The following is a 24,827-nucleotide window of genomic DNA, read 5'->3' on the forward strand; positions in this document are numbered from 1 at the left end:
TGTGTATTTGCAAAGGTCTTGATAAGCTTATGGAGGCAAGTGAATCTGTTGCTAAGCTCTCTCAGGATCTTGCGGTAAAGGAGAAGGAGCTGGCAGTGGCTTCCGTAAAAGCAGATGAAGTGAGTGGCATTTACTTTATAACTAGTGATGAAGAATATTATTCCATATTTTAAAAAGCATCATGTAAAATGTTACTAAAAATGGTTAATATATAAACCCATAGACTATTTCTTTTCTTTAAAAAATTTTTTTTTAATGTTTATGTATTTTTGAGAGACAGTGCACAAGTAGGGGAGGGGCAGAGAGAGACGGAGACACAGAATCCGAAGCAGGCTCCAGGCTCCGAGTTGTCAGCCCAGAGCCTGATGCTGGGGCTTGAACCCATGAACCATGAGATCAAGGCCTGAGCCGAAGTTGGATGCTTAACCAACTGAGCCACCCAGGTGCCCCAACTTGTAGGCTATTTCTTGTGAGATAATGTTCACAAAGACTATTACATATTTTTGTTTAACTTCCACCAAGGCACACCTAAATTATTATATCCTCCACCTGGCTATTCTTTCTTCTCTGGCTCTGTCTCTCTTTATATAATTGTAATAAAAATTTTTATAAATTTTTTATAAATGCATAGAAATTTGTTTATATAATTTTTATATAAAATTTTTGCTTGACTATAACTTATATTTAAGTTAAGTCTTCTCTTTAAGGTCCTCTCATGCTCTAAGTTTCTAGGATGGCCCAGGTCTCATCTAAAGTTTGTGTCAAGGAGGGAAAAGCTAATAGGAATTGTTGGTGGAGTTAAAAAAAAAAAAGATACTCCTCTCAAGTTGATAGGGATATATGGTTGCTGCTCCTTCATCTGTGACCCTACCAGCCTGTGACTGCTTTCAGCTTCCACTCACTGAGTTGGTTAAGAGTGGATACTTAAATCTTAACCCCTAGCCAGTTACTGAAGTAAGAGAGATAGCATAGGACAGGGTTTTAGCATAGTCCTGTCATATTGTAGGTGCTCAACAAACATGAGCTATTTTATGTTTTTTACGTGGGCATTAATATGGTTTCTGACCTTATTCCATTATCTATATTTGAATTGTGTTAATTTTCTAGAAATTATATACAGTGGAAATACCATTTTCCTGAAAGCTTAAAATGTTTATGTATATAGCCTATAGATATAAAAATATACATATATAAAAATATACATTGAGAGAGAGAGGGAGAGAGAGAGAGCGTGCAGGGGAGAGGGGCAGAGGGAGAGAGAGAATCTTAAGCAGACTCCATACCCAGTGCAGAGCTGACACAGGGTATGGACCTGTGTCCATAAAGTAACTGTGTGTCCCACGACCCTGAGACCATGACCCGAGCCAAAATCAAGAGCCACGCGCTCAACCAACTGAGCCACCCCAGCGCCCCTTATTTATATATTTGTAAGCCTTAGGAGAAGACTGCAAGGGACCATTCAAAGGAGTTACTGTAATACACCTTAAAGCATAAATTAAAGAATATATATAAAATATATGTAGGGAATCAATTTGCTTTTATATGTGTTTTATATTGTATCAAATAAATGTTCTTCCACTCCTCGAATCTGTAAATTTTGCTCAGGAGATACCTATTTGCCCTCATGTGTTCCCTCGATTTAACAGGTGTTAGCAGAAGTCACAGTAAGTGCTCAGGCTTCAGCCAAAGTCAAAAATGAAGTGCAGGAGGTGAAAGACAAAGCCCAAAAAATCGTGGATGAAATTGATAGTGAAAAAGTAAAAGCTGAGACCAAGCTGGAGGCAGCTAGACCGGCCCTGGAAGAAGCAGAGGCGGCCTTGAACGTGAGTGTGTGCTGTGACCCGCTCTCAGCACAAGTCCCAGCCAGAACCAGGTTTCATTCTGTGAAATTCACTGCAGGACTTCTAGAATCTGAAAACTGAATTGAATTCTAATGTGCTTTATAATCTCTGAGTCTGAAGACAAATGTTTCTGCTGGTTCAATTTTCTAAGTTCTAATTTTTTTTAAGTCTTCAGCCCCTATAACTTACTATTTTCGTTCCATAAATCAGCCTTCCATGAGATCTGAGAAATAATGGTGATTAATGGCCTAAGCAATAGCATAAGGGATTCAGATTATATAGAGAGCCTCCTCAGTTCCTCCAAAGCATCCCCTCCAGATTATATTACTTGCCCTTTAAAAATCTTCTTGTGGGGGCACCTGGGTGGCTCAGTCGGTTAAGCATCTGACTTCAGCTAGGTCATGATCTCGCAGTTCATGAGTGCAAGCCCCGTGTCAGGCTCTGTGCTGACAGCTCAGAGTCTGGAACCTGCTTTGGATTCTGTGTCTCCCTCTCTGACCCCCGACCCCCCGCCCCCCCCCCCCGCTCATGCTCTCTCTCTTTCTCAAAAATAAATAAACATTAAAAAAATTAAAACAAAATCTTCTTGTGGGTTCCAGTGGCTGTTGGGATAAGGTCCCCAGCTAGCCATCCACATCTGTGAGGCAACATGCAGTTGTCTCTTGCGACCACCACTTCTTAAATACATGATCTGGTGTAAATTTACTTTACTTTTTTGTGTCTCCATGGCGATTATAATTCCTCAGTGATCCTTGAAGGATCAATTTAAACATTAAAGGTAATGAATACAGTTTGCTGGGCACATAGAAAGTACTGAGTAAATATCAGTGCTGCTGTTGGTACTGATAATCTGGCTCCTGTCTACCCCTTGAACTCTTCTGTCATTCTTTCTCTATACACGGTATGGTCCAGCCATGCAGAAACATCCGTAGGCTTCTGGAAGAATCGTCGTCTGTTTAAATGTCTCTCTCTCTGCCAGAAATGCTTTTCCTAACTTACATTGCCTAATAAGAGGCATTCTCCAGGACGAGGCTCATCCCTTCTGGAAAGTGTTCGACTCTTCTGGCTCTCCTTTGTTTTTCCTGTCACCTCTCTGCTTCTATCACGATGATAATCCTAGTTTAGGGTGATTATACTTTCTTTCTTTTCCTCCAAAGATTATGAGGACAAGGTTATTTTTCTTTCTTTCTTTCTTTTTAAATGGGAGAATGCCTGTATTTGTTGAATGAATAGATTTATGATAATCATTTAATAAAATTGTGGCAAAGATCAGGACACATTCTCGACCCCCCACTCCCTTTAAGAATCCTACAGTAACCTACAAGACAGAGAAATCACTGAACAAATGATTCTTAGGTGATTTTATTGGTCATGTTATGTTCCAATCCTTCTTGCCTTGAATATCAGGTAATATTTTAAATCCAGCTCACAGATAGAAACTTTGAAAAGTATTTTTATAAGCCATATGTTTTAATAACTTCTCTTTTCTCCTTTGAATTTCTTCCCCTTGGATAGATAGGGCAGCCCTTAGAACAAAGACTGAAGGTTAGGTTTCTGATATTCAGAGCCTTCCTTCTCTTTTTTTAATATCCACACATAGAGTATGTGCTTTGAAGATGCAAGTTATCTAAATGTTACCCATCAATGAGGCGTGTTGCTCACAGAGGTCTGGGGTGGTGGGTAATGAATGGTAGGGATATTCTACAGCAATTATTTGAGGGCAACAGGAGAAAAAAGAATAAAAACAGACGGAAATCCCAAGATAACAATGAAAGAGCCATTATGCAAAAATTTTGGGATATAAACCCTTAAAGGGATAAGGTCAGGGGATGGGGAGAACATACATTTTAAAGTTTTCTACTTTTGTTATTTAAAAGCATTAGATTCCTGTGTGATTATTAATACTGTTCAACAAGAAATACGTTGATTTCCTAATCCCAAATACAGACTATCAAACCAAATGATATTGCCACAGTCAGGAAACTTGCAAAGCCCCCGCATCTTATTATGAGAATCATGGACTGTGTTCTGCTACTATTTCAAAAGAAAATTGACCCTGTCACTATGGATCCAGAAAAACCTTGCTGCAAACCATCCTGGGGAGAGTCATTAAAAGTAAGTAAAAATCTTTGCAAGACCAATGAGATTCATCAGGTGTCCCCAGTCCAGGACATTCAATATAGACCAGACAAGCTGGCAGGCAGTAATTGATAATTGTGTAATGAAGAGTTTATCTTAAACTTCACCCCCTAAAGTATAAGTGGGGAAAGATTTTAAAGCCAAATGCCTTCTTTTTGTAAAAAGTGTCCAGAACCCGAGGCTAGCACTGGCACGGTCTTGATGTCAACCCAACTGAGTCTCTGAAAGGGAGCTTCCGTGGTTGGTGACATTCAGATGCACCCACTGGACGGGAAGCTCACATATCTTTTCTTCCTTACTCTTTTACCGTGGTAATGGGAAGACAATTTGCAGTTTACGGATTTAGGTCGACTGCTGTCAGTCTTGATTTGTATGTTTAAGAGGGTGTCGGTTGTTACTTCTTTGGAAGAAACTTCAATTTCGAAATATATACTAACTCAGGAAGAAAGCATTGATTTTCTCCCAGAACGTACAGGTTGTGCTACTATTTTTCAGTTAATGAGTGCAACAGGGTTCCTGTGGAGCCTTCAGCAGTTTCCCAAGGATACTATAAATGAAGAGACTGTTGAGTTGCTGCAGCCATATTTTAACATGGATGATTATTCTTTGGAAAATGCCAAAAAAGTCTGTGGGAATGTGGCTGGCCTGCTGTCCTGGACCCTTGCTATGGCCACATTTTATGGAGTCAACAGAGAGGTGTTGCCTCTGAAGGTAAGAGTTTCCCTCCGCCTCCTAGAAAATCAGTGTTCGGTAAAAATCAGTCATCAGTATTTTTGAGAAGACAAAGTAAAGCAGCATTTTGACTAATAAAGATCTATGTCGCCATTTTGCTAAATGTTTCCTCTTTTCTTCATGTCTTCTTGTGGTTTCTCATTTTCTTTACATCTGTTATGTGTTTCTGGGCATCACAGACAAGAAATCAAAGCCAGCTTGTTAACTTAAAGCAGGAAATGAATTCAGTGCAAGTAATAATTAAGCTGTCATAAAAGAAAACTTGCCATTTCTTTAAAGTTTAAAGAGATTAGGTTTGGAGATAGAATTTGATTACTAGTTTCCAAACAAAGTTTATAGAAATTAAGGTCAACACCCAAAAATATTTGAAATTTAAAAAGAGGGGGAGGGTGGGGGGAACCTTTGTTTCTAAGAAACAAACGAACAAACAAAATTTTGAAAGATTGCTCACAAAAGAAGAGAAATCAGGATGTTGCAGACTTCCCACAACCCTAAATATTAGAATATAATGGGGAGATATATGCAGAGTATTGAGGAAATTGCTGTGGTCCAAGAATTCAGTAACTGGTCAAGCTGCCCTTCATGTATAAGGGAACAAAAAGACATTGTTAAGGATGCAGTTTAAGTACTGAGTGGTAAATACACACACACACACACATGCACGCACTCCATGTATACAAGGGCAACCTGTTCTTCAGGTCAGAGGGAACAGAATGGCATTCTCAAGAGTGCGAAGGATTCATAAAATACACCACCCAGATACATATTAGCCTCCCGCCCCACCCCCACCATAAAGCTAAAAGAGGGGAAAGTGGTTGCTCTGTGGAATGCAAAATGATGAGCAGGTGGGCAGGGTGTTGTGGGTTTTCGTAGTAAGCCTTATAAAAATGGCTGCCTTTTTTTTTTTTTTTTTTTTTAGTTTATTTATTTTGAGAGAGATGGAGACAGCGAGATCAGGGGAGGGGCAGATAGAGAAGGAGACAGAGAGAGAGAGAGAGAGAGATAGAGAATCCCAAGCAGGCTCCGCACTGCCAGCTCAAAGCCACATGCAGGGCTCAAACTCATGAAACTGTGAGATCATGACCTGAGCTGAAATCAAGAGTTGGACGCTTAACTGACTGAGCCACCCAGGTGGCCCTGAAGATGGCTGTCTTTTAAAACTGTGTGCATAGCTAACTTTGAGAAAAATAGAAAAGAAGTTGAAAATAACTAGGTGGCTCAGGTCATGATCTCATGGTTTGTGAGTTCAATCCCTGCATCGGGCTCACTGATGTCAGCTCGGAGCCTACTTTGGATCCTCTATCCCCTTCTCTCTCTGCTCCTCCCCTGCTTGCACTTTCTCTTCCTCAAAAATAAACAAACTTTTTTAAAAAATAAAGTTTTAATATGGGGTGCCTGGGTGGCTCAGTCGGTTAAGCGGCCTACTTCAGCTCGGGTCGTGGTCTCGCGGTTTGTGGGTTCGAGCCCTGTGTCCGGCTCTGTGCTGACAGCTCGGAGCCTGGAGTCTGCTTCGGATTCTGTGTCCCCCTCTCTCTCTGCCCCTCCCTTACTCATGCTCTGTCTCTCTCTGTCTCAAAAATAAATAAAAACATTAAAAAAAATTAAAAAAAATAAAGTTTTAATAAAGGGAAATGATGAGAAAATGTAACCATCTACTCCAACAAAAAGATACCAAGGGATGTAGAATTTAAGAAAAAATGCACTTATAAGAACAGAGTTAATTTTTACTAAAAATTGTGATCTATAGTGAGATTTAATTATAATTACGCTTTTTGTAATAAATAAAATGGTATCAAATTACAAAAAGCAAAATGCATTCATATTTTAAGTGGATATTAACACAGGTAGTATTGCAATTTGAGATTGTGCAGAAAGCTGGTTTTATGAGTGTGTGATCTGTGCACACCGGACTCTGTGTTTAGAAGGGTCCGTGCTTGGCTTAATGGTCACTGTCACCCTCTTGAAGTTCTTAATAATTATTTAACAAGAGGCCCCACATTTTAATTTTGTACTGGGCCCTGCAAATTATGTAGCCAGTCTTTTGCAGCCATAAACTAGTAATTATATAGAGATTTTACACTTTATCATTTTTAAGGTTGAATAGCTACATTGAACTTTCTTGAATATGAACAAAGAATATGAAGTTATTTCTAGTGACCAAGAAACATTTACAAAAATTGATCATACTCAATGCTAAAAGAAGACTTTGATTCAGTTCCCCAAAGCAGAAATTGTCAAGGCCTCATTCTCTGATTATAAACAATAAGATTACACAGTTTTCATTAAAAAAAAAAAAAATCCAGCCACTTCTTTTTAGAAAATGATGACAAAAAGCTAGTTACCAAAGCTTTTGTTATGTGGCCCAATGGGACTTTCTTAGCTCTTAAATTAATTAAAGAAACTAAACACTCCAGAACATACTTGCTTATAAATATACATACACACAAAACTTAAGGAAAGTGGAATAGAACCAAAAAAAAAAAAAAACCATTAAAAGTTAGAGAAAAGTAGGGGCGCCTGGGTGGCTCAGTTGGTTAAACGTCCGACTTCAGCTCAGGTCATGATCTCATGGCTCATGAGTTTGAGCCCCGTGCTGACAGCTCAGAGCCTGGAGCCTGCTTTGGATTCTGTGTCTCCCTCTCTCTTTGCCCCTCCCCAGCTCACACTCTGTCTCTCTCTCTCCTTCAAAAATAAATAAACATTAAAAAATAAAGAACAGTAGCAGAATTAAATAATTGGTGCTTTGCAGAAACAAAATATAAGATACATGTTGTTGGAAAATATAATCCAGAAGAAAATACATATACTCACAGATGCATAGATTTAAATAATTTTGAACAGTTATATGTAAATACATGAGAAACTTTCAATTTAATAATATTAATAGTAATTAAATTAATGTTTCCTGTGAAAAAGGCTAAATTTAGATAAATTAAACATTGGGAAAGAAAATGAGAATGTTATCAAAAAGCTTCTACCTCAGAAGCCTTTAGGGCTATATTATTTTATTGATTCTTTTAAAGTTCTAAGAAACATATAATTCTCACTCGGTGCTGTAGGATGTAGAAAAAGATGAAACTCTACCATTACAGTAATTTCATTTCAAAATGTCTTTACGAAAGGAACAACCCAAAATGCTCACATGCCCAATAGCATTATTTATAATAATTTAAAATGGTGGGAGGGGATGTCAAAAATAGGGCAAAGGTTAAATAAATTATGATACATCAAAATAGTGTGATATTATGCAGCCATATTGCTAATGTCTATGAAAAAGTGTTTAAGGACATGTTTAAGGAGAAATGATTACACCATATTAAGTGACAAAGAAAAAAACTAGAAAATGCCAGTTATCACCTTTTTAACACAATACTCACAGACTATCTCTGGGTAAAATCATGGGTAATTTCTATTCTCCTTTCTATACATTGCTGCATTTTTCATGTTTTCTGTATCAAACATGAATAATTAAAAGAAAAAATAGAACTTTAGTGAAATATCTCCAACACTCCAGCTGAACACACAGAAACAGATGACCTCAACATACCATCTTGGGCAAAAATTGTGTAATTCATGTTATTATTTACCAATTAAAACCATAAACAGAGGCGCCTGGGTGGCTCAGTTGGTTAAGTGTCGACTTTGGCTCAGGTCATGATCTCGGATCATGAGTTCGAGCCCCGCATCAGGCTCTCTGCTGTCAGCACAGAGCCTCCTTTGAGTTCCTGTGTTCCTCTCTGTCTCTGTCCCTCCCCCACTCATGTGCACTTTCTTTCTCTCTCAAAAATAAATTAAATTAAAAAAATCGTAAAGAAACAAAACAAAAACACAAATATTGGGCAGACCTAATACAAGTCCATACAATTACCTCTTCTTCCTTGTAAGGCTAACCTGGCCAAGCAGGAGGGCCGCCTAGCAGTCGCCAATGCTGAGCTGGGGAAGGCACAGGAACTGCTGGATGAGAAACAAGCCGAGCTGGATAAAGTACAAGCAAAATTTGATGCAGCAATGAATGAGAAAATGGTGAGATTAAGTATACAAAATTATGGAAACAACGTATCAAAATTTTACACAAGTATGTGTTGTATTTGGAAATGAGGCACATGTTTATGACCAAAAAAAAAGTATTTACCTGACTGCCCTTCACTGGCTATGGCTACCTGTTTTCGATTTTTGACACTTTAAAGCTTTTTTTGTGTTTTTAATCATCATTTTCGGTAAGAGTAAGCTGCGATGTCATACCCTAAGGGGACTGATTTGGAGGTTAGAAAATTGGGCTTGAGATTCGGTGCAGAAACTTATTCACTACGCAGCTGGAGGCAACTGATGGAGCTTTATCTGTCAGATGGGGACCCTAACATGACCTCATGGGACAGGGGCCCCAGGAAAAAGAAAGCCCTGATCTGCACTGTTTGCTGATTTCTGTGGCATAGATACTCCCACCACTGCCAGTTTTAAGCTACTGATGCGCTGACAGTGAACACATGTTTGGAAACAGGTGCACAGCAGCGCACTCTCATATACTGTACTGTTACATGTTTAGCACTGTTACGTACTGAGCCCTACTACATACCACCATGCAGGTGCAGTGCTGACTTGACCTGAAGCACATAGATAAGGCAAAAATGTAGCAAATAGTAAGGAGGTGATGGGTTTTTATTACTTGTTACCTTTGCTTTTAATATAGCTTAATTGTAAGCTTATATATATTTTTTCTTTTTTAAAATTTAATTTCAAGTTAGTTAACATACAGTGTGGTTTTGGTTTCAGTAGAACCCAGTGATTCATCTGTTACATATGACACCCAGTGCTCATCCCAACAAGTGCCTTCCTTAATGTGCATCATCCATTTAACCCATTCCCCCTCCAACACCTCCCCTCCAGCAACCCTCAGTTTTGTTCTCTGTATTTAAGAGTCTTTTTCGGTTTGTCTCTCTCTCTCTGTTTTTATCTTATTTTTTCCTTCCCTTCCCCTATGTTCATCTGTTTCTCAAATGCCACATATAAATGAAATCATACGATGTGTTCAACACCATCCAAGTTTTCTGGAAATGTCATAATTGGCTCTTCTGAGTTGATAAAAGCTGGCTGCAGCACATCACTGTTGTGTAGAGTTTTTCTGAGGAAAAGTAAAAACACTTTGTAAGCTTCCAAGAACTCAGAATTATCAAATCAAAGACTTAAAATGGTGTATTGTATTGATCTGATGGTGTTTTGAAATCACTGAATAGAATTACTGTATTAATTTATGTGATTCGGAGTCTCTCTTACAAAATCGCTTTCCTTGAAATTTCGCAAGATAAAATAACTATATGATGAAGTAATTACCAGAATTTAACATGTAAAGCTTCACTCACATTGCTTTTTCAGATTGTATTTATTCTGCAAATTAGGAAATTCCCTCATATGTGTTTACGTGTGAATACAGTGAATGTTTGATTAAGCACTTAAGGAAGTTCTTTGAGACACTCTCCCTTTATGAATCCAGGATTTGCTAAATGATGCAGATATGTGCCGGAAAAAGATGCAGGCAGCTTCCACTCTCATCGATGGGCTGAGTGGAGAAAAGGTCCGATGGACCCAGCAAAGCAAAGAGTTCAAAGCCCAGATTAACAGGTATAAACTTTGGCCTTTGCTATAATTGCTTTCCTTCTTAATCATCACTCCAAACACCACCTCTTTGTGACATTAGAGAAAATAAAATATATCTCCCCAGCGAAATGCTTCACTCCCTCATCTCCCTACCAACCATTTCTGAATCTCACAGCTTAAGTCACGCACTCTCAGTAAAACAAAGAGGGATGAAACGTTTGTGAAACACGTTTAATCTCAATTTTGGTTCAGCAGTGTGGGGTTTTAGTACAAGAGTTCTTCTGATACTGTTTGGCTTTTCCAGAACCATCTACATATGTTGTCCAGTTCTATACTCTTAATCTCAGTGACTTTGAACGTGTGGATCAGTGGTTTGCTCTAAATACAAGGCAGACTTGTGCTCGTGTCTGCTGGTGTCCTCAGAAAAGTGGAAGAGAGGGGAATGAGAGAGGAGTAGAGAATGGCAAGAAGTGGGAGGAACAGAGGGGGAACAAGACAGGGAGAAGAAAATAATTTTATTAAGACTGAATCTGAACAGGACCAAGGCATGGGAAAAGGATGCTTTTTTTTCCTCGGCATCAGGGCTCTGGACCTGCAGGCTTCAAGGAAGCAGTTTCTCTCTTGTTCCTTGGTCTACACCAAATGTGGCCCCTCCTACCCGCATTTGGGTTTGGGGGCTCCCTCTTGCATGGTCTCTCCATGTCTGGTTTCGAAGTGTTAAGCAGGAAGCAGAGAAGGATTTTGTCTAGTAACATGGACTAGTACATGACCTTAATGGGAGAGCTCACATGTGTCAGGTACTCACTTTGTCTCGTTTCCTAACAGACTTGTAGGTGACATTCTTCTGTGCACTGGATTCCTTTCCTACCTTGGTCCTTTCAATCAGATATTTAGGAACTATTTACTTAAAGATCAGTGGGAGATAGAGCTTAGAGCTCGGAAGATTCCTTTCACCGAAAACCTGAATCTTATTTCAATGTTGGTGGACCCGCCAACCGTAAGTGTCACTTTCCTTATAATACTATTTGAATTTCAGTCTTATTTAGTAAGAAATCAAGGTACACCTAAGTTTTTACCTTTTTTTTCTCCTTTAATTGAAAAGATTGTTTTGAAAATGCTTAAGAGTTACTGAAAAAAACAACCACCTTTTTTTTTTTGGTATAAAAGTTCCTTTCTGTTTAAGAAATCTTGCTTTTAAAATATTTTCAATTGCACTCCTGTGAACTAAAAGATCATTCGTGGGGGCACCTGGCTGTCTCAGTCAGTGGAACGTGCACCTCTTGAGCTCTGGGTCTTGAGTTCGAACCCCACATTGGGGGTAGATTGCATAAAAAAATAAAATCTTCCAAAAAAAAAAAAAAGATCCTTCATGAATTATAGGCTTGGTAATATTGAGTTCTTCTTATAACTTTCCATTGTTTACGCCACTCCTCTTAAGTCACACTCTCTTTCAAACATTTTAGGTGATTATAGGCATTAGCTAGGCCGTAAGTACTGTTATTAACCTTCTTCCGATGATTAACCATCTTTTCGTAGTGTCCAACAGCATAGCACAACAGCCCTTTGTGGTATCACCGAGTGATGGCACGTCCCGCTGCACTAGCCTTCCTTGCTGGGAATTCGATGCCACTGTCAATTTTAAGTCTATCTTGCAGAGCTCCTATGGCATTAAGTGCTTTCCAGCCAATTTGTATTCATGAGCTTCTTTCTGATCTGTAAATATGTTCCCCAGTGGCTGTTTCCTGAGGGAAGTCATGCTATTAGTTTCATGTTATCTGCATTTAAAAGTTAAAAAAATTAATCTTTTCCAATTCAAACAATGTTCAACTGGTTGTTACAGGGACTAGATAATGTACTAAAGGTACAACGGACACTGATGAGGCAAAGCAGGCCAGGATATTAATTATGACCTTTGGGGGCTGTTAGGATAATTTAATGAAGGTGGAAGCTGGTTGCTTCTTTGGATCCCAGGTGATCTTACTGACGGCATGGAGGCAGGCTGGCAATTCCCTTGTAATTCGGAAAGGAAATATATTTTTTTTAAGTTTGTTTGTTAATTAATTAATTAATTTAAAAGTAATCTCTGCCCCCAACGTGGGGCTCAAACTCATGACCCCGAGATCAAGAGTCACACACTCTTCTGACTGAGCCAGCCAAGCACCCCAGGAAATATATATATATACATGTATATATATATTTTAAATGTTTATGCATTTATTTATTTGAGAGAGAGCAAGTGGGGAAGGGCAGAGAAGGAGAGAGAATCCCAAGCAGGCTCCGCACTGTCAGCTCAGAGCCTGACACAGCTCAGAGCTCAATCTCATGAATGGCGAGATCATGACCTGAGCTGAAATCAAGAGTCTCATGCTTAATCAAATGAGCCACCCAAGTGCCCCGGAAATATATATATTTAAATCATTGATGAGCGCCTGCGAATATAATACCTTATCTGTCATAAATTCTCTGCCTCCAGCTATAGAAATCCTGCCCCCCATGTAAACAAAGCCAAAGGGCAAGAAGGGGAAGGGGAGTTTTCTGAGGTTTAACCCCTGGTGCTTATCTTTCCTGACATGTCAATATTTCATCATCTCCACCAACTCCACCATCCACCTAGTCTTACTGTATTTTGAGCCCCTATGTTCTCTGCATGTTGAACAACAATGCTTCAAAAATTCATAGATTTTGTAATGTTTCCTCATAAGTTTGAAGATATATAATATAAAAGACTAAACCCTGGTCTTGGGTTATTAGAGAAGGATTTGTTAGGTTATAAATTTATTTTTTTAGGTGAATGTTATTTGGTTCATATTTACAAGTCTGAGTTTTTTTCTAGGTACCCATTGCATAGTCCCAATGGAAAAAAATATATATTCTAATATTAAATTATTTTAATATTGTGGCACTCTTAATTAATAATGAAAGCATTCTTGTTCTCCTCTGACTGGCCATATCCATTTCTTGTTATTTAGATTGGGGAGTGGGGGCTGCAGGGATTACCAGGAGATGACCTCTCCATTCAGAATGGCATCATTGTGACAAAGGCCACCAGATACCCACTCCTCATTGACCCACAAACTCAAGGCAAAACTTGGATTAAATCAAAGGAAAGAGAAAATGACTTGCAGGTATGTGCTGCTTGGTATATGGGAAAGCAATCTTAAGATCATGAAATTTCCCCTGAAATTTCAGCTGAATCTGCCAGTCATAAAGTTGTCATCTCTGTGACAACTACTTGTTAATTTACACCCTTGAGTTTTATAACAGTGGTTTAGGGCAAGAGCTTGGATTATTTTTCCTTTTGGTTTCTCTCATGATGTTCTCTTCTCTCTGTCCCTTTCCTGGTTCTGTTGCCTTCATCTGTGTTGGATATGGCTTTTATTCGGGGCTTTGGGCTTGGGCTTACAGGGAAGCAGTAAAAATAGAACTCCTGGCTCCTCGGTGTAAGGTGATTTGCACCAACCTAGCTCAGGCACTTGGTTCTCCACACCATCCTAGAGTCCAGTTTTGGACTTGGGGTCTAATAAGGTGTTAATTATAAGGTAGAGGTAAACAAGGACAGGATTCCAGCATCTCAGGTTTACTGTCAATATTTTGATTTAACTACCAATGTAGACTATTCACTGTTTCCCAGACAGTGTTCCCAGGGTTCTGAGTCTCCTGTCTCCATATTTTTGCTTAAACTATTCTACTAACCAGGGTGTCTTTCTTCACCCTGTTTCCCACTTCACTTATATCCCAGATAAATATCTTGAATGTTCTTCAAAGCCCACACCTCCAACACGGCCTTCATCAAGACTTCCCTGTGTCCCCAGTTTAATATAGCCTGTCCTAAATGCTCACAATGTCTTGTTTGGATTTCCAACATGAACTTAGAGTCTGTCTTCAATTCCTGTTCGTTGCCCATTTGTCTTTTATCTTTACCGTATCCTAAACTTCTTGCCGGCAAGGTTTATCGTTTTATGCCATCTTTATATTTTCTGTACTGCTCTTTCAATAGGGTGGGGATTCTGATATTTATTGAACTTAAGTGGATTGATCAAAGTATAATGTCATTACAAGGAAAAAAACACAGAAAAATCATGTGATCATCTTGATAAATGCAGAAAAAGCACATGGTAAAATTCAACACCCATTTGTGATAAAACTTCCTAGAAACTAAGAATAAGAGGAATCTTCCCTTAATCACATAAAGAGCATCTACCAAAAGCCTACAACAAACATCATTTAATGGTAAAATATTGAAAGATTTCCTTCTGAGACGAGGGCTTCATTGACACCTGGGTGCTGCCTGGTGCTCAGGAACACCTCTAAGATACTCCCATCTTACAGATACTCCGGAACACAATGCATCAGTCTGTTTACTTACAAACCCCAGAGAAATCCCAGACAGGGTCAGAGAGTATAAATGGAAGAGGAGTGTTAAGGGAAATGAAGCCAGTGGGAATGTAGCTTCAGAGGAGCTGTCTTCACAGGAGGAATGCATGGGTGGAGTAAACAGGAGCATTCCTACCCCTGAACTTTATTTCCTGGATCCATGCAGCTAGAACGTGTCCCCTGTTCCATCCCTCTTGCCTCTTCTGACTGTCCATCTCCCTACTCATCCTGTTCTTAATGTTCCTGATCATAGCTTTGTCCATTTTGGCATTAAGCTCCTTGATAGCCTTCGATAATGTCCTTTCTGCTGTTACCCAGTCCCAGGAATCTTCTCGAGGAAGTAATAGAAATATGCCACAGATACTTAATGTATTTTTAAAGACATTGACTGCTGGAATGTAAGATTGAACTGTATTCTCCTTACTCAGGAGACATTATTTTTAAAATATGTGGATAAACACATGCGCGAGCACACATAAATGAAGACAGAATAAAACAAAAATAGTATTTCTTTTATTTGGGAAGGAAAACAGAATGAAAAATGAAACACTTTATAAATGAAAAACAAAACATGTATTGTATGCCTAGGACTACATTCTACCTTGGCAGCTTTGCCAAGATCACCTTCAACACCATCCCCAGAACCTTCAGCTCTGACTTCCAGAAAGAGAAGGTATTCATCAAGTTTCCCTATAAAGAATTCACTGACCACCTTGTAAAGACCCAATACCAGAGTTATCTTTGCAGGTGATCCAGGCTCTGTTGGTAGCTACCACTTAGGGTTACTGCACAAGAAAATAAAGTTAATTAAATATGAAATTATGACTCCAAGCCATTATTTCAAATTTATAAAAGGCATTGAAGTTGGCTAAAAGTTATCTTAAATAAATTGATAATTTGAAAATTATTATTGCTTTTTTTTAAAAAAAATTTAATGTTTATTTATTTTGAGGGAGAGAGAGACAGAGTGCGAGCAGGGGAGGGGCAGAGAGAGAGGGAGATATAGAATCTGAAGAAGGGTCCAGGCTCCAACTGTCAGCACAGAGCCCGATGTGGGGCTTAAACTCACAAAATGCGAGATCATGACCTGAGCCAAAGTTGGACGCTTAACTGAGCCACCCGTGCGCCCCAATATCTTGGTGTATTAGGGTTCTCCAGAGAAACCGAATACATAGGATATCTATATGTAAATGCAGATATATAGAAAAAGATTTATTATGAGATATTGGCTCATGGGATTAGGGAGGCCAAGACGTTCCACAGTCTGTTGTCTACAACCTAGAGGTCCAAGAAAGCTGGTCATGTAGTTCTAGTCCAAACTCTGAAGGTCTGGGATCCAGGGGAGTAAGTAATAGGAGTCCCAATCCAAGTCCGAAGGCCCAAGAGCTGGTCGCTGATGTCCAAAGGCAGGAGAAGATGAATGTCTTAGCTCAAGCAGAGAGCAAATTTGCTCTTCCTCCACCTTTGGGCTCTATTCAGGCCCTCAATGGAGTGGATGATGCCCACCCAAGTAGGTGAGGATGATTTTCTTTACTCGGTCTGCCTATTCCAAGACCAATCTCTTCTGGAAACACTCTCACAGACACAGCCTGAAATAATGTTTTTCAGGTACCTGGACAGCCCCTACCTCATTCAGATTGACACATGATATGAACCATCACACTTAGGAAGGAAATCACAAAAACAGAGTTTACTCCTTAGGAAATAGAGCAGGACAATTATATTTCGTCTCATTGGGACCTTGTTTCATCTTGTTTAAAAGGCTGGTTAAAGCTCTTTGTTTAGATTCATTTAGCTTGTCAGCTCATAATGAGGTCTTTCACAGCTCATCATTTGTGTAAATAAAGCTATCCATCCAGGGAAACAAATTCCTTCATGTGCAGGATTTTTTTTCTTTTAGTCATTTCCTTCTTATCCAAAACAGGACAAGGGTAGGCTTATTTAATTTTTCAATTCCACATCTCTTTTTCATAGCAAGTGAGAGATAATATTTAAAACAATTTTTTTAATGTTTATTGATTTTTGAGAGAGAGAGAGAGAGAGAGAGAGAGAGCGAGAGCATGAGCAGGGGAGGGGCAGAGAGAGAGGGAGACACAGAATCTGAGGCAGGCTCCAGGCTCTGAGCTGTCAGCACAGAGCCCAGTATGGGGCCCGAACTCATGAACTGTGAGATCATGACCTGAGCCGAAGTTGGACACTTAACCGACTGAGCCACCCAGGCACCCCGAGAGATAATATTTTTTAATTCCACTCTCTTCATGACCTGCTGTCCCAGCGGATCTTCCTTGTATCTTAGGATCAGCACTCACAGTGGCGTAGAGGCAATAGCTGAATCCAGTGGGTAGAGAATGAGGAGATGGAGATTTAAGGACTGAACCTTGTGGAATCCTCACTTTTAGGCAGGGGGAGGGATCAAAGAAGTTAAGAGTTCAAAGCCGCTTAGCTAATGCGAAGATCAACCAGCCCAGTGTGTCTATTTTAACTAATCAACAAACACTGAATTAGAAATGGGGCCCCACCAGGCATTCAGAATTCTAATTTTTTACAAATGTAATGTAAAAAGTGAACATACAGTCTTTTAAGTTGATCTTATGGAAAGTATCTATCATATTCTTCCATTGAGCCACTGTCAGAGACAGAATACATGGATGGACCCTTGGTTTGACTCAGTATATAATTTCTGACGCTCTTATGCTTATTTTTTTAGTTACTTGATCATCTTAGGAGTGGTCCTGAGGAGATAAATGAATAGCACAAATGTGCAAGTTACTTTGCTTTCTCTTAGTTACATTGTAACTAACTATGTAAGCATGACAGGTTTAATCCTTGATTACTTCTCTTCCATCTGTAGGAGCAGAGCTGTGACATTCCCTTTAAGGAATGCCACCTGACTCCTGTTTTGATCAGAGAGATTCAGTTGCACATCCAGGGCTTCCAGAAAGTCATGGCCTACCAAGTTTTGAAAATTAAATGTTCTTATTTTATTTTTCCTAAGTAAGGCTTCCTATATAGCCCTTAAAATTCTTAGTCACTTGTCCAGCAAATCTCTTTGTTTCCATTAGGAATAAGCACATTCTTTGTAACATTTATGTAGTAATGAACTCTATTTCTAGGTAACATCTCTGAACCATAAATATTTCCGCACACACTTGGAAGACAGCCTTTCCTTGGGCCGACCCCTTCTCATTGAGGATATTCGTGAGGAGCTGGATCCAGCCTTGGATAATGTATTAGAAAAGAATTTCATTAAATCAGGCACCACATTCAAGGTGAGCTTCAGGGAAAGAAAAAAAAAAGAAGAAGAAGAAGAAAAGAACAATGGTGACATCTACTTATCTTTTTGAGTATAGCAGCGAAGGCACTTTCCTTGAGGTGGTAGTATTGGATACACTGGAAAAAATTATTTCCAAAATCATATTTAGTGTTTCTCTTATTTTTTAACAATATATGAAAAAACACAGGGAAGGGCAATATCTTGGTTAGAGTAGCCATTTAGCTGATACTAAATAACATATTAAGGACAGACACTGTCTGGTTATAATAATATATTAGTGTTACACACACACACATACTATATATATATATATATGTATATATATATATATAGTGCATATATGTGTGTGTATATATGTGTATGTATATGTGTGTATATATATGTGTGTGTGTGTATATATATATATATATATATGTTTGTATGTTAGCAACTCTGAGAAAATTGGATTTATAAGCCATATTCTCATCTATACAATAAAACCTCCGTGTTCTCACTGGAGAAAATGGCATTTTAATACAGTCTATGAACATTTCTTTGTTCATTTCTCTCTTTATTAACTTTCAATTTAAACTCACAGACTTTGCTAGAAGCTATGGATTGCTGTTTCCCATCGTTGGTGACATGAATCATTTTCAGAAGTGTTTCTTTTTTAATTGTGGCATTCTCTACCTTTAGGCTTCTTTGGTTTTATTTCTTTTTTTATTAAACATTTAATTTTTTTTAACGTTTTATTTATTTTTGAGACAGGGAGAGACAGAGCATGAACGGGGGCGGGGGGGTGGGGGTCAGAGAGAGAGAGACACAGGATATGAAACAGGCTCCAGGCTCTGAGCTGTCAGCACAGAGCCCGACGTGGGGCTTTAACTCAGGGACCGAGAGATCATGACCTGAGCTGAAGTCGGCCGCTTAACCGACTGAGCCACCCAGGCGCCCCTCTTTGGTTTTATTTCTTGATGAATGACAACATTTCTGATTGAGATTTTTCACTTTGGACAACTTAATTTCGTGAATATCAGTGAATAAGTAAAGAATGCAGACTTTCTCATTAAACAAAATTTTATTTAGGAAAATATTTTTCATAATGTGAATTCTTTTATATGCCTTATTTAACAGGCCAAAGGAGGGTGTAGGATTTTTATTCCTGAAGGTCTTCCTGAAGGTCTTTCAAAAGAACAGGTCCTTATCTGTGGTGTGAAGGCATGGGGCTTGAAACTGTGGGAGTGCCTTATTGATGTGATTTCCAACCACAGGTAGAATCAAGATTAATTAAAAATTTAAGTCCTTTACAAATGGTATCATTTCCACCTCACTTTTAGATAGCGAAACCAGGTGTTTTTAAATATACTGCAAATTGTAGTGTCTAAGATAAATGTTATCTCTCTGGATAAAATGTTGGCATTTTTTTCCTTTGAAAATTTCTTTAATCTTTTCGGTTGTCAAGTATGCTTCTTTGAGGACTGTGAAATGCAAAGAGGGATAACACTTCCTCTAAACACCACAAATTTCCTCAGTAGGAAACAATTTCCTCAAGTGGGAGAAAACGGGCAAATCTGGGATGTGTCTGAGTTTTCCCTTAGGCAACATTTGTTTGGGATAAATGTTTCTTTTACTTTGCTTGGTGTCACGGCTAACAACATCTTCGGGCAGGACCACAAATCTACATTATTTAATTATTTAAGATCAGTGATTAAAGTTTTACAACTTTTTCCTTTGCAATTCATCCAAATTTCCCAGCGCTGACCTCTGTTAAATTCTTTCCTAATTTAAACCCAGATTCCTTTCCCTGTCCTTTAAGCTGTTTTTTGATTGTGTATTTGAATTGATATAGGTGAAAGTCGGTGATAAGGAATGCGATATCATGGATACATTTAAACTTTATATTACTACAAAGTTACCAAACCCTGCCTTCACCCCTGAGATCAATGCTAAAACATCAGTCATTGATTTTACTGTCACCATGAAAGGCCTTGAAAATCAGTTACTAAGGAGAGTGATTTTAACTGAGAAACAGGTAATAATTGCTCAAGGTAGAGGACTACTTCTCATAAATTATAATAAAAGCTTAAAATGTATTCTGAAATTGTTAAGTATATGAGAAAGAAAAAATTAAGCAAACTGTATTTACCTTCGTTAACATAAATATTTGTTTAGCTGTCTCAAGTCTTTCCAAGAAATCATGTACCGAATTCACCTGTCTTCCAACCCCACACATGCGTGTGCGCACACACACACACACACACCCTCACACTGCTCTTTCTGTTTCTCTCTTTCAACCTTGGGGTATGTTGGCTTCATGTCTATAGTCCCCTGGATGGGTGATCTTTGGTGTACCAGAAAAATTCAATAAAATAGTGATCCTGGAGAAAAAGAAATTGCTCTGAATGAGTATATTGCCACTGTAGAAGTTTCAACTACTACAGTCTGGTACTCTAATGATACAGAGAACCTAACTTTCATTTTAATTGAATAAAATTTGCATGAAAGCAGAGAAATTAAGTGTGATTGAGGGTTCCAATAAAACAAAGAACAACTTAAAATTTGAAGACTTTAAGAGACTGATACAAGATTAAACTAATTTTTAAGATAAATCTCAGGAAACATTTAATGTTATGCATAAAATATGCTTGCATAAAATGTAATTATACGTATTTGCATATAGAAAATATATTTGCATAAAATCTGAGAAAGATTATATTTGCTTACATAGAATTAACTTGAGTATTGAGGGTTCAAGGAAAGGGCAAGTTTAGCAATAATAAGACCGGAGAGGCTTAAAATTGGAGGGTGAGAAAAAGATTGGCAGCAGCAGACTTGGCAAGGAAAAGGGAAAGACAAGAAATAGGAACAGGTGCCATGGACACAGGAAAGACACTGGAAGAGGGAAAGAGAAATGATACTCACACCAGAGAAATAGAGACTCGGGGGCACCTGGGTGGCGTCCGACTTCGGCTCAGGTCATGATCTCACGGTCCGTGAGTTCGAGCCCCGTGTCGGGCTCTGTGCTAACAGCTCAGAGCCTGGAGCCTGCTTTGGATTCTGTGTCTCCCTCTCTCTTGGCTCCTCCCTGCCCATACTCTGTCTGTCTCTGTCTCTCTCTCTCTCTCTCTCTGTCTCTCATGAGCACGTGTGCCCACGTGCTCAAAAATAAATAAACATTAAAAAATTAAAAAAAAAAAAAAAAGAAATAGAGAGACTCAGTAAAAGGAGAAGTGAAACCCTACCTGATTAACAGAGATGGTTACTTGGGGCCGGCCCTCCCAGTCTGGTGGAGGGAAGGGGGCACAGTCCCACCTTCCATTCTCGGTAGCTGTTGTGTCTTCCAACAAAGAGCCTGGGGTTTCTGCAGTCCAGAAAGGGAGTCATGGCACTTCCACAGCCAGGCAGAGAGAGCATGGGCTTCATTGGCTCCTCACCTCTTAGGGCCACATGGTGCCTTCCTTCATGGTTTAACTGGTGCTGTTTATCTGTTCTGAGATGATTCCTCACTGGTCCGGTGTCCCATGCAGGCTGCACGAATTTCTGTAAGGCAGGCCACTCCCTGTTTAAAGTAGGCTACACTCTGTCCCCAGAGGGCCCCACACCTGATCTTCTAGGCTTCAGCTTCCCCTTCAAGGGATACATTAAGGTGCTTACTTCAATCTTGCTGGAAACACACACACACACACACGCACACACACACATACACACACACACACACACACACACACACACACACACACACACACACACACTTACTCTGCAGGAAGACATCCTGACCGTGATGTTTAACCCTCTTAGCTATATTGCTCTTACACCCTCATTTTATGGAGGGACAGAGACCACAGAGAATAGGGTCTTAACCCATAAAAGCACATGGACTTTCCACCCTGCCAGCCCTCCTAGATAAGCTTTACAGGTCATGCTGTAAAAACCCACAAGTGTCCACTGTCCCGTGATGCTTGCTTTTCCAACGTGATTTCACTTTGTCCACAGACTCCTATACTGCCACCCAGAGGTGACCATTGTAATGGAAACAATGCATTAGGCATTCCCATGCAAATGCAGCCATGACCTTCATTGCCACCCCATCAATAGTAAAATGACAATAATACAACCTGTGTTGGAGTTGGAGGACAAGGGTATCAGACCTGTCTTTGCCAGTAACTAACCGTGAGAATGATAATGGGATGTTATTTGGAGTTAATATTTCTGAGTCCTCAGTTTCCCCAGATATAAAACAAAGTTGTTGAACGAAATTTAGCACACTTCAATTTCACACATATTTATCATGCCAGGTCCTTTCTCTGCAAAACCTCAGGGCAAGGGCTGTAAGGAATACAAAGGTGAAGCAGATCAGCTCCTGCCCTCTAGACGCACAGGATCTCATTAGAGGGACCTAATCTACACACAGATTGTGACGCAAGCCATGGCCCGTGTAAAGACAAACCTGGTGCGGTGGCTTCTGATGGACAAATTGGTTTAAGAAGACTTTCTGAAAGTGGTAGAATTTCTGAAGTGGTTTTCAAGAAATTTTCTCAAATATGTACCTTAAAAGCACTTTCTTTTAACATAATTCTAAGTACAGTGCATGATTCTATTTAAGGTCAGGAAAGAAAAGTGCTATAAAAAATGCTACGGAGGCAATTTCAATTCACTTTACGTTGAGCCAAGAGTACTAAATCCATGTTAAATTTCCTGAGTTTGAAAATTGCACTATGCTTGTGCAACAGGATATCCTGGTTCTTAGGTTCTTGCTAAAGTTTTCTTAGGGGTAAAGGATCATGACATCAGCTAATGTTTCACCAATAATAATAATGGTGGTAAGTATTATATATATGTATATTATACATATATAATATATGTATATTATATATATTATATATATAGAGAGAGAGAGGGAGAATGGGAGAGTATGATGAAGCAAAATGTTATCTGGTGAATCTAGGCAAAGCATATGTGAGAGTTTATTATATCAGTGTTGTAACTTTTCTGAAAATTTGAAGTTTTTTCCAAATATAACTTGAAAAATACATTATTTTTGTAGAAAAAAAATATGCCTTCCAAACACCCAGTTTGGCCCGTCTGGTAGAAAGAGATGTCAAACAATGGAAAATGGATTTGTATTGGCAACTGGCTGTGTCAAACCAAACAAACTGCTTGGTGTTCCCATAGGCAGATCCCAAACCAAGAGCTCACATTCAGCTTGGGTGGCCTCTTGGTTTCTTAATATTATGTCTCTGCTTCTACCACTTCTGCTTGCCAATAAAGTTAGCATTTCACACAGAGACTGTGTGGGAACAGGGCCAAGAAAATGGGACACTCTAATTTAAATAAACTTAGATCCAGGAAGAGAGAGGGGATAATCAGACAAAATTATTTTAGCAGGGGCATCTCATGCATGCTATGGAAGCTTAATGCTAGTGGTCATCATTTTTTTTTAATTAAAAAAATTTTATTTATATTTGAGAGATAGAGACAGAGTGTGAATGGGACAGGGGCAGAGAGAGAAGGAGACAGAATCTGAAGCAGGCTCCAGGCTCTGAGCTGTGAACACAGAGCCCGATGCAGGGCTTGAACCCACAAACCCTGAGATCATGACCTGAGCTAAAGTCGCACGCTTAATTGACTGAGCAGCCCAGGCGCCCCTAGTGGGCATAATGTTTTTAAGTGTCCAGAGATACAAAAGTATAGATGGATAGATTTGACTAGTGATGGTAATTTCTTCTGTCATTCCAGAGGCACTTTGGTTTAAACTTTTAAAAATTGACCAGAAGCACTAGTAAATGGGATCTGCCACCATGGCTGGTGATCACCGTTCTGCTATTGTTTCGTGTCTCTTGATAACAGGAATTAGAGTCTGAGAGGGTTAAACTTTTGGAGGATGTGACTTTCAACAAGCGGAAGATGAAGGAACTGGAAGACAACCTTCTCTACAAATTAAGCGCCACAAAAGGTACTGATTTATTAACAAGTCACCAAACAGTGGGTTCTGAACAGGACCCTCGTGGTTGTAGATGTTAGGAAACAGTTGCGTTACCAAGGCAAACACAAGTGAGGCAATTTCCATCTAGACATTTGAAGAGGGGCCTCAGAGAATCTGATTTTTGAATTAGCAAACAGAGTCTGAGCATTTGAGAATAACACAGTTTTCTTGATATAATTGCTCTCTCCTGAGAAACATAAGGGCTCCCAATAGAGCTAGGTAACTCATAATAGGCTAATTTGCTTGCCCAAAGGAAACTAATGTGCTCAATCTGATTTTTTTTTTTTTAAGATCGACTCTTTCATTTGGCATTGAAATGCAGTTACCACAACGGGTTATGAGGTGTGTAATCTGTGTCAGAGGCACTTGGGCACCCAAGGCCCACGCTCACTCTCAAGTTGCCTTGACCATCTACTTAGAAGTCAGGGATGGGTTCTCCCCGGGGCAGTTTGATTTGGGGATGTAGTCTCTCTCAATAAATAAAAATATCCTATCCCAAGACAATAAAGTCAGCAAACACCATATTGTTCTGCAGTAGGTAAGTTACAGTAGCCTAAATCCTGCTATTGATTACAGGCTCATAATGAGTGCTTCCCAGCAGCACTTTAATCCTTGGAGATAAACAAAAATCTTAACCTCCAGAAGTACATGATGTATCATTCCTGCAGCGGTCTCCAGCACTACCTTTACAGGGACCTCATGGAAAAGACCTTCTATCTGCCTTGATTGCACTGCTTGTGTTCGTGAACTTCTCTGTCCTCTGGTCCAGTGACTTCTCCCAGCCATGTGGCTACCCCTGGGTGTTCTAATATCAGCAGGGAGAGCGGAGGGCTCTTGCCCGGCTCCAGCCGAGTGTGTGCTGGATCAAGGTGTCATCCCTGCGAGGTTGATTGCAATTTGGACTTTCATGGTA

The 24,827-nt window shown here is 39.4% G+C and overlaps 1 protein-coding gene across 8 annotated transcripts in view; it reads left to right on the top strand.

Moving 5' to 3' along the window:
- The window catches only part of DNAH8 (dynein axonemal heavy chain 8), a 330,151-nt gene that overhangs the window by 213,181 nt on the left and 92,143 nt on the right, over nucleotides 1-24,827 (top strand). For 7 of the 8 annotated variants that reach the window (XM_045057489.1, XM_019830547.3, XM_045057484.1 and 4 more), the window contains 11 exons: nucleotides 16-119; nucleotides 1,647-1,823; nucleotides 3,789-3,956; nucleotides 4,476-4,691; nucleotides 8,598-8,735; nucleotides 10,201-10,328; nucleotides 11,130-11,301; nucleotides 13,274-13,429; nucleotides 17,792-17,947; nucleotides 19,781-19,963; nucleotides 23,779-23,884. In XM_045057489.1, coding sequence (XP_044913424.1) covers nucleotides 16-119; nucleotides 1,647-1,823; nucleotides 3,789-3,956; nucleotides 4,476-4,691; nucleotides 8,598-8,735; nucleotides 10,201-10,328; nucleotides 11,130-11,301; nucleotides 13,274-13,429; nucleotides 17,792-17,947; nucleotides 19,781-19,963; nucleotides 23,779-23,884 — 1,704 coding nt within the window. The remainder of the gene's footprint in view (nucleotides 1-15; nucleotides 120-1,646; nucleotides 1,824-3,788; nucleotides 3,957-4,475; nucleotides 4,692-8,597; nucleotides 8,736-10,200; nucleotides 10,329-11,129; nucleotides 11,302-13,273; nucleotides 13,430-17,791; nucleotides 17,948-19,780; nucleotides 19,964-23,778; nucleotides 23,885-24,827) is intronic. The other variant, XM_045057486.1, reaches the window with a different exon arrangement.

Source organism: Felis catus, chromosome B2 (genome assembly GCF_018350175.1).
Source record: "Felis catus isolate Fca126 chromosome B2, F.catus_Fca126_mat1.0, whole genome shotgun sequence".
In the NCBI taxonomy this organism is placed as follows: Eukaryota; Metazoa; Chordata; class Mammalia; order Carnivora; family Felidae; genus Felis; species Felis catus.